Genomic DNA, 11,309 nt, shown 5'->3' on the forward strand with positions numbered 1-11,309 from the left:
ATAAGGCACTGCAAGGGAAGTGTATGGATTTACAGAGGCACAGAGAATAAACACCTCATTAATATTTCTGAGCAAAACTTTAAAACATCTTTGGCTCAAAGTAGTACAAACAGAGGAATGAAAAATTAATTTTGTAAAGACAAACATTAAGCAACTCCTGGCAGCAAATTGCATTTTGTACTGACAACATTTGTTTATCAACCCCTTCCATGCTTTCATTAATTTTAATCACACTCATGTATGCAATCCTTCTATAATTTTTCATCCCTCCATCATTGCTCAGAAATCCACTGATATTTTATCTCCCTGGCTACAGCCACCAGGCTTGGCAGAGAAACTCAACAGTGGACCTCAAGCACCAAACTGCATATTATACCAACAGCATTCATCTGTTTAGTCCTCCTCTCTTCTCCTTTCATTAATCCCTTCATCAAATGTTCATCTTATTACTCATACAATAAACATAGTTAAGTACATATCTGCACTTCATAAAGAAAATTATACTGATAGAAATAACTCAGTTTGTATACACTCTTTACTTTCTAGTTACTTAATGACTGTTGATTCATCTTCCTTCAATATGTTTCTCAGCTCTAACTCTAGTGATCTTGTCATTAGCCAGATTACAGACACTGGTAACTAGCAGCTGCATTTAATAATAGCCAGCTGGTAAAACAGTAGACACCACAGGGTCTGTCAGCCTCGCTCAAAACCAAATGACATGAAGCAGGCCTGTTTCCATACACTGGTCTTTGTCCCCTGAATGGGACAGAGAAAGGCAGTGTGGATACGTTTGTGTGTGTGTGTATAAGACAGGCAAATCATTTATCTTATCTCAGACTCTCATGGTTATTATTGGGAGATCACCTTTGCTCTTCATCTGAGTGGTTTAGTCCATTCATATTAACTCCTCTGTTGTCATGGTTACTGTTCCATTCACTGTACTTCCTTTCTAGAGCTCCTGAATTTTTTTCCTCAGCTGCACAATTACCAGCACTGCTGCCACAAGCCCCGCCCCCGTCAGAGCCAGGAGCACCGTCAACACCGTCACTGTGGAGCTCTGATCTGGACGTGGCTGGACGTCTGCAAGACAGACAGACATAAAAATGGTCAGAAATTATGAACAACTCTTTAAACAGTACAGAGTTATAATCATATGTGTATGTACCAGAGTGGTCACTGTGATGGGATCGAGAGGGATTGTGGGACAGAGGCAGTTCAGCTCCAGTTCCTGACAAAAAGATCACAACAGCATCACTGCACAAGATCTTAACAAGTGGATACGCATAATGTTTCAGCAGTTACCATAGTAACCACTTCTACAGATTTGTGTGTGCTCTCTGGTGAGATCAGCACCTCCCACCTCCATATCAGTATCCAATCAAATTCAATCAGGAAGTAACTATTATAGCGATGGAGAACTGTTTAGAAACAAACTAAAACAAATCTGGATCTTGTAGAGAGATATTGTTGTAAATGTAGAATAGAAACATACTCAGAGTTCAAAGTGAATGAACCAGTAGAGAGAATGAGCTACACAAAGGGGGGGTACACAACAACAACAACAACAACAACCACCACCACCACCCTGATCACCACCTGTGCTCCGTCATAACTATGATCACTGCTGGAGCTCCAGTCTGTCATATTAACACACATCATAATTACTACAGTAAACAGTGATATTCAGGGCGAAAAAACATAAGCCACACTAGAAATAAAAATTATTTTTTCATTTTAGTTGGTTACATTTATTTAGTGCCTTTCTCAAACTCAAGGATGCTTTACAGGCAGACATCAGCTTTAACACTCAAATCACTCACAGACAGATGAGAAGCAGCAGCAAATTTACACACAGTGTTCTCTCTATCAGAAACTACAGACCCCTGGGGGACTGAACCAGGTGTAGGGGAAGGGGAGGAGGTTCAGACCAGGACAGAGCACCAACCATCACTGAACACACACACACACGCACACACACACGCACACACACACACACTCACACGCACACACTCACAGAGCACCAACCATCACTGAACACACACACACACACACACACAGAGCACCAACCATCACTGAACACACACACACACACACACACACACACACACAGCACCAACCATCACTGAACATATACACACACACACACACACACACAGCACCAACCATCACTGAACACACACACACACACAGCACCAACCATCACTGAACATATACACACACACACACAGCACCAACCATCACTGAACACACACATACACACACACACACACACACACACACACACACACACACACAGCACCAACCATCACTGAACACACACACACAGAGCACCAACCATCACTGAACACACACACACACACACACACACACACACACAGAGAGCACCAACCATCACTGGACACACACACACACACACACACACACACACACACACACACAGCACCAACCATCACTGAACATATACACACACACACACACACACAGCACCAACCATCACTGAACACACACACACACACACACACACAGCACCAACCATCACTGAACACACACACACACACACACAGCACCAACCATCACTGAACACACACACACACACACACACACACACACCACCAACCATCACTGAACACACACACACACACACACACACACACACACACACACACACAGCACCAACCATCACTGAACACACACACACAGAGCACCAACCATCACTGAACACACACACACACACACACACACACACACACACACACACAGAGAGCACCAACCATCACTGGACACACACACACACACACATACACACACACACACACACACAGCACCAACCATCACTGAACATATACACACACACACACACACACACAGCACCAACCATCACTGAACACACACACACACACACACACACACACAGCACCAACCATCACTGAACACACACACACACACACACACACACACACAGCACCAACCATCACTGAACATATATACACACACACACACACACACACACACACACACACACACACACAGCACCAACCATCACTGAACACACACACACACACACACACACACACCACCAACCATCACTGAACACACACACACACACCACCAACCATCACTGAACACACACACACACACACACACACCACCAACCATCACTGAACACACACACACACACACACACCACCAACCATCACTGAACACACACACACACCACCAACCATCACTGAACACACACACACACACCACCAACCATCACTGAACACACACACACACCACCAACCATCACTGAACACACACACACACACACACACACCACCAACCATCACTGAACACACACACACACACACACACACACACACACACCACCAACCATCACTGAACACACACACACACCACCAACCATCACTGAACACACACACACACACACACACACCACCAACCATCACTGAACACACACACACAGAGCACCAACCATCACTGAACACACACACACACACACACACACACACACACACCACCAACCATCACTGAACACACACACACACACCACCAACCATCACTGAACACACACACACACACCACCAACCATCACTGAACACACACACACACACACACACCACCAACCATCACTGAACACACACACACACACACACTCACACACACTCACACACACTCACACAGAGCACCAACCATCACTGGACACACACACACACACACACACACACACACACACACACACACACACACACACAGAGCACCAACCATCACTGAACACACACACACACACATCTATCTTTATCTATATTCATGCACAACTCACATTGATACAGGACAGTTTTAGAGTATCCAGTCATCCTAACCTCCATGTTTTTGGGAGGACCCCAGAGGAAACCTATGCAGATTCAGGGAGAACACGAAAACTCCACCCAGAGAGGGACTCCGAGGCTGAGAGGCAAACATGCCAACCACCAAGCCCTGCTGCCCAAAACAACTGTCCTAACTGAATACAAACAAAATTAAGTACAATAACCCTCCCTACTCCCAAAAACAAACAGAAGAACTAGGCAAATAAAAAAGGTGTCAGTATACACTATACACAGAATAATATTTATAACAGTGAACATGTCCAGAAAAAGGGGAAGTGATCATTCAGAATGATTTAACAAGCAGAGGCCCAAAACCACAACAATCGGCAAACAACGCTCACTGAACAAACACAAGCAGCCACAGCAACAGTGGATATGAATCGCAGCCTGTTGCTTCTTCCCAGGCTTCCCTTTATGTGCACGGTAGAATGAAGCAGCCAATCAAGGCGCAACACAGCAGCCCAGAACAAAAGACTTGGAGGAGGAGCATCATGAAGGGGAGGAGCCACAGGATGTAACAAATGTAAACAAACACAAATAACCCTGCCCATAACACAAACAAGGTTGTAACACCTTCAAATACAAACAGAACTACAAATCCGATATAAACATTTAAACATTACATATAAACTCCATCTGTTTTTCCCCACATATCTGATGTTTGTGAAATTTTCTATGTTCTACTTTATTAATTCCAGATAAATCAAGTTCTATCTGTTTACAAAAATAATGGTTTAGTAACAATAACTATGTAATCCATCAAGGACACTTACCCTCTATCTGTAGACTCACATCACAGATGTCTTTACCATTACAAGCGCAGGTGTACCAGGTCCTCTTAGTGTAATCAGCATCAGTGATGGTGAGGGAGAGATCTCCCTTCAGGTACTGATCATGGGACATGTGAAATCCCTCCTCTGACTGGCAGGATGTCTGGTTACACTGAGCCAGAATGTCAAGTTGTTTATAGGACACAGTCCATGTGACCAGACCAGAACACGTCTGAGTGCAGGGGAGAGTAGCAGCCTCATGAAGATTCACCTTTACTGAAGGAAAAGAGCCTGAGAGACACATTAAGAAAAGAGTTTAAAACATTACAGTGGTGCTTGAAAGTTTGTGAACCCTTTAGAAGTTTCTATATTTCTGCATACATATGAACTAAAACTTCATCAGATTGTCAAAAAAAGTCCTGAAAGTAGATAAAGAGAAACAAATCAAACAAATTAAACAAAATATTAGACTGTCATGTATTTATTGAGGAAAATGACCCAATGTTTCATATCAACTTGTAAAAAATATTTATTGTTCTTCAGGATGTTATTTATTTTATGTCATATCTATGCATGATACAGCATATGTATCTATATATAATATATAATTATACATATATAATACATCCCACACAAAAATAATCCCCTACACAACTAAACCACAGTGCCACAGTAGCTTTTAATGAAAAAAATATCAGATTGGTATTGATATCAGGCGACATTCAAATGCAAGACATCAGTATCGGATCAGTAGAGAAAAACTAGTATCATGCTCTCTCTATAAATACAGTAAAACTAAAAATAATCAACCATTCACTCAGGCTACTTAAATATTCTTGGTTACTCAAAGATGCATTTCTGTGTAAGAGCAGAACTGACTGATACTGCTCATTAGTACAGCTGCAGGGACATCTGTGCCTTCTATGTCTGTGTCTACATGACCATTCTGGTGATCTTTTAATTAAAGGGTTCTGAAAGGCAAGTCTATTAGCAAAATGACAGGGAATCTGTCCAATGAAATGTGTGAATTTAATATTTTTGACTCTGGGGGCGGGCCTATAGCATCCTGGCCCTTCTCAGTGTTCTGAAGAAGGGTCTATGACATTATTAACAAAACATGGACATGTCCATGTACATGCTACTGTAACGCTCATGTTGTAAGAGTGGAATGCCAAGACAGGTGCTCTCAACTAAACTGGCCTTTATTTAAAGTAATAAAAATGAAGAATAATGTCAGACTCAGCAAACATTAACAACACAACCACCGTATACATTAAGCTTCAGGTGTGTTCACATACGATACAAGATGCACACTGGGTTAAACACTGACAACAACAACACGACACAAGACTTATATACACGCATGACCATTACACACAAGGATCAGGTGAACGACACGAGAGGGCATGGCACCACACACACACACACACACACACGAGAGGGGAGGGGCCGTACCGTGACAGAGCCCCCCCTCAAGGGCGCCACTGCCTGCGCGCCAGCCCATCGGGCTACGGCCTCAAGACCAACGCCAAAAGGTGCCGGTGGAGGACCGGACAACCCACCATGGGCCAGCGCAAGGAAGGACAGGGGCCAAGACGATGACAGACACAGGGACGCACACACTAACGGGATTTAAGCACACATGTTAACAAGGAACATAACTACAAACAGGTGTAACATGGACAATCAATACATCAGGGGCGTGACAATGGACAGACACACACACAAGGGGAGGAGTCTAGGAGAGGGGGCCGTGCCGGGACAGCTACCTTAGCCAGCTGACTATGAATGGGGTCTATGAGTGAGACACACACTGTAGTTATACAGTAGGTACGACGAGCTGAGCATCCACAGTGAGTTACACAGTACAGTTCTCATGAATAGCAGCAATGCAGTAAACATGTTTACTATTCATTTAAATGTGATTAAAATGGACGACATCATTGTTTACACTGTCTAACAAAATGAATTATTAAAAAAAACATCAGAATTTAATTTCATATATTCATTTCACATATAAAGAAGGTTAAATAATAAATAAAGGTCAAGCAGGTACATTAGTCCAGTTCACACACCAGAATCAAGAATAAAATTCTGGTGACCAAATAGAAACCGTTCTGTCCACTTACCAGCTATGACTGTCAGCAGCTGTAACAGCAGAACATAGTGACACCTGCTGCAGGACAGCATGACTGAGGAGACAAAAGAGAACCCAGTCAGTACTGTAGAGAGGAGACAGGAGGACCCAGTCAGTACTGTAGAGAGGAGACAGGAGGACCCAGTCAGTACTGTAGAGAGGAGACAGGAGGACCCAGTCAGTACTGTAGAGAGGAGACAGGAGGACCCAGTCAGTACTGTACTGGTAAAAGCAGCTGAGTAAATCTCAGGGTGATCACTATTAGGAAAAAAGTCAATAATTTACATAACCTGATTACACCACCTGCTATAAAATAAACAGGAGTAAACTGCTAAACAACATTAGGAACAGGACTAAAGCACCATCTATCCCACAGTAGAAACGGGACTAAACCCCACTACACCTCAGCAGCACAGTAATCCTCCTTTACCAGAGGGGGTTAGTCCAGGGTCCAGAACATCACAGTCCTGCCTGCCAGTACGTTGTGTCACTGTTCAGATCCCTTATTCCCAGCAGTCATGCTGTGTTTGATATTTCTGGCAACACTAAACTACTCATCAGACGGGACTCATTTTCCAGTCATGTATGTAAAGCAACTTTACCACAAGACCTCTAGAGTGTATGACAGACTCACACAGGAGCAGAAACCTCAGCATAAATTACAGACATGTCTGTGTAACGTTGCTGGCCCGAGTGCCGCAGGGCAGGACATTTATTAACATTAAACACATAAAACAAAGGTGGCACTCACACAACACTAACGGTAAACATGACTCTACACTTAACATTAAACTAAGAACACATTAACACGTGACTACACAAACTAACGTTACGGCTCAGAGAGCGACATTAACACAAACGTAGTGAGAAGGAGCTACAGGCCGCGCACACTGACAGTTTAAACAGACATTCAACATTAAACCCTGTGCACGTGTGTGTAATCCCGGGGGGCGTGGTTACAAGCACGGCTGTGAATCCCCTGCACGCAGCAGGCTGTACCACGTGACTCGTGGGGGGAGGGGACATTCCGTGACACAGTGGGACCGGATCTACTACACCCACGTGTGATACGTTGCTTTCTCGGGTTGCAACCTCTTAACACACATGAGGTTCTGGGGACCCATCGGCCTGCATTTTCCCATCTGATGCAGCTCATGAAAGACTTGATGAGCCAGAAAACCTGAAACTGTCCGCCAGTGGATGCACTGTTACCAGTCTTAAATGTACATGGTAGTAAACCTGAAATAGAGCAATGTAAGTTAGCGCGGTACATCCAGAAATGTGTCTACAACTACTACGTTGATAGTAATAAATCCTTTTAAACCCCCTCGTGATTAATGACCCGAATGATTCACAGATTAGTAAATACCCCAAATGACACTTTAATTTTTTTTTAAAGCATATATCCCTGCACAAAGGCAAGCAATCGCGAAGCAAATCACAAACAACGAAAACCGATTCAAACCTTTTAACGTCACCACAAACGGTGGAAAAAAAAAACTCAACGCGAAAAAATACCAATATTAATATTTCTCTTACCCTCAGAGACTTCAGTTGCAAAACAATTAATTGAATAAACACGGAAATTAGCAAATAAACGCTCAATAAAAATTGGTCAATACAGCACGTGGATGTTCACAAGCGTTGGTGCCCACTTGGAGAAAGAAGCGTCTGAGACACACGGGGCTGATTGTTCCGATACTCACAAGTCCATGACTCATATGGAGATGAGCCGAAGCGCCCACAAGCACCTACTCGCGTCTCACACAAAATGCGATGATCTTTGTTAAGACTCTGGTCCTCTTTGTCCATCCACACAGCAGCAGCGTGGAGAGTTCAGTCCTCTTCGTTGAGAAGCAGCCAGTTTAGCGATACAGCCTGGAGCTGGAGCTCCTCACAGAACCGAAACACACAGACAATGTCTACTTTCACGCTAACAAACACCGTTAGACTTGAAAGAAAAAAAATGGGAAAAAGTTAGTGTGGGCCTATATACAGCGTATATTAAGTCTCCAACAACCGAACTTCAGGGGAAAATTGCCGCGCTCTCTCTCTCGCTCGCTCGAACGCCCCAGTCTGGTCCCGCCTCCTAATCACTGATTGGTCAGCGACAAGGTCGCTCAATCCTAGCAGCCATCTGATTGCTCGCCTTGGTGATAGACTGGCCGTGCCAGCAAGAAAACCGGCGAAACGCGAAAAGAGTTCTGGGAAGTAGAGTTTTTAACACTCAGTACAACAATAATAAACAAATACACAGTAAACAATATGGAGTTCCGTCCCTTTTTATGGTCCTTACACGTGTATTTGTGTCCGTACCTGAGTCGGGCTACAATGATCACGTGACCACAAACTTTTGCCAACAAATAAGTTAGAGTATTTTAAAAGAACATTGCAACAAGAATAAAGAAAAAGTTATACATTGAAGGCATTATATCAGTTCTGTTAAATGATAAGCTGTTCACAATTTATAACTTAAATTTAAAATATAAAATATTAAATATTTTTGCTCTTAAATGTGACTTAGTAAGATGTGTTCTGGGTGCATTCTAAATGTATTATGAATATATTACTGTTTTATGTATTGTAATAGAATACGTCACATTATTCAGCCATCAAAGTATTCTGCCAAAGCCTGGATGTATGTACCCACATCAGCAATGAGATTTTGAAGACATGCGCAACAATCTATTTAGTTTCATCGGTTGCTTTTATTAAAACAACAAATGTCATGTTTTTAATGCGATGGAACAGTTTTAAAAGCTGGAAATAAATTGGCAGAGTGCCGCTGTCCGGTACCCAGGAACCAAGGTAGTACGCACAAGTCAACCAACTAACTAACTTACTAAGTACCTAAATGAATAAATAAATAAAGCTCCCTTGCCAACCAGATGCACAAAGCACTTTGAGGTTTTGACCACCAGATGCCGCTATTTTGCACAGTGTCATGAAGCTACGAGTAATGAACCTTTTTTTGATACAGTTAGGAAGAAAGCGCCAGTGCGTTTGCCATCACTACTTACCACGCTGTGCCAAGCAGCGTTCCTGGGTCCAACAAAAATCTGCTAAAGCAAATATCTTGTATACCATGTTAGTAATACCACTATTATTATAATTTTAAATCACTATATGAGATAATGAGACATTATGAAATGCATGTACATCTGCTCTGCTCCTAACCAGAGACATTATAATACAATAAAGACTTTGTCCTCCCTCACTGTCTATGCAATTAAACACACTAGCTAACTTTCTCCCACTACCTATAAGTTTAGAATCATCAGAACCTGGATGTAATCTAATAACCAATCAAATCATGTCTGTTTTTGAGACCTGGGTTAATATTATGACCAGGTAAACACTGACTACTAAAACAAGAAATACTCTGTGGTGTTACTTTAGAGGGACCTTGGTTATCTTTGTGTTTGACAGGACATGAGGACCAGCTGCCCACAGGGTGTTAGAGGTGTGCTGATCACATGGGACTTTAACATCTGTTCTGTTCTGTTATTTAATTGTTACTGGGTAGAAAGTAATTGTTTACTTTGTACACTTGGTCATGAGTATCTGTAAATGTGTTACAAACATCCATGGAGAATCTATCCACACTCCCAGGAGCCTAACCATTGACTACTTGTTCAAGTGCTTGCTTATACAACTATACAGTAATTTTAGAAAACATGTGTATTTATTTGAAAAAGGTATTTCTTTGGCTTTGGCTAGAGAAAGAAAGAATCCCTATTTGTGAGTCTGGTATAGTGCTGACCTGTTATTGGTACTGTACTGATCTAGTTCTGACCTCATACCTGCATAGTAGTGACACAGTACTGACCTGGTACTGACATAGTACTGACCTGGTACTAGCTTGGTTGTGGGTCTTGTGCTGGTACAAGTTTGTGTTGCTGGAGTTGTTATATGTGTCAGTATTACTGTCGAGTTTAGAATATCCAGCCAGGCATCATCGTGAGGTGAGAAACTGAGCACTGCTGAAGAAATACAGGATGAGGTCTGTACTACATATGTAATGATGAGATACAGGATGAGGTCTGTACTACATATGTAATGATGAGATACAGGATGAGGTCTGTACTACATATGTAATGAGATACAGGATGAGGTCTGTACTACATATGTAATGATGAGATACAGGATGAGGTCTGTACTACATATGTAATGATGAGATACAGGATGAGGTCTGTACTACATATGTAATGATGAGATACAGGATGAGGTCTATACTACATATGTAATGATGAGATACAGGATGAGGCCTGTACTACATACGTAATGATGAGCTACAGGATGAGGTCTGTACTACATATGTAATGATGAGATACAAGATGAGGTCTGTACTACATATGTAATGATGAGACACAGGATGAGGTCTGTACTACATATGTAATGATGAGACACAGGATGAGGTCTGTACTACATACATAATGATGAGATACAGGATGAGGTCTGTACTACATATGTAATGATGAGATACAGGATGAGGTCTGTACTACATACGTAATGATGAGATACAGGATG

General features: G+C 42.3%; 1 protein-coding gene across 4 annotated transcripts; it reads right to left on the reverse strand.

Annotated features, from left to right (window-relative positions):
- Positions 1–888: 888 nt before the first annotated feature.
- Positions 889–8,841, reverse strand: LOC145643362 (uncharacterized). 4 transcript variants are annotated; one of them, XM_081712059.1, is made up of 5 exons: positions 8,486–8,841; positions 6,772–6,834; positions 4,646–4,933; positions 1,169–1,231; positions 889–1,083 (listed from the first exon to the last, which is right to left on the reverse strand). In XM_081712059.1, the coding sequence occupies exons 1-5, from the start codon at positions 8,589–8,591 to the stop codon at positions 953–955; spliced, it is 651 nt and encodes a 216-aa protein (XP_081568185.1). In that variant the 5' UTR covers positions 8,592–8,841; the 3' UTR covers positions 889–952. The 4 variants fall into 4 exon arrangements, with proteins under 4 accessions (XP_081568185.1, XP_081568183.1, XP_081568189.1 ...); XM_081712057.1 differs by having other exon boundaries at positions 6,772–6,996; XM_081712063.1 differs by having other exon boundaries at positions 8,319–8,841.
- Between the last annotated feature and the right edge of the window lie 2,468 nt (positions 8,842–11,309).

This window comes from Electrophorus electricus, chromosome 1, assembly GCF_041902795.1.
Source record: "Electrophorus electricus isolate QZ-2024a chromosome 1, ASM4190279v1, whole genome shotgun sequence".
NCBI lineage: Eukaryota > Metazoa > Chordata > Actinopteri > Gymnotiformes > Gymnotidae > Electrophorus > Electrophorus electricus.

Excerpts from the sequence above, each read along its gene's own strand:
- LOC145643362 (XM_081712057.1), bottom strand. The coding sequence starts at position 8,591 with ATGGACAAAGAGGACCAGAGTCTTAACAAAGATCATCGCATTTTGTGT. Across the intron at positions 4,934-6,771 it reads GCTGCTGACAGTCATAGCTG|GCTCTTTTCCTTCAGTAAAG; the intron begins GTAAGTGGACAG and ends TGTGTCTCTCAG. Across the intron at positions 1,232-4,645 it reads TGTGAGTCTACAGATAGAGG|GAACTGGAGCTGAACTGCCT; the intron begins GTAAGTGTCCTT and ends TCTTTTTGTCAG.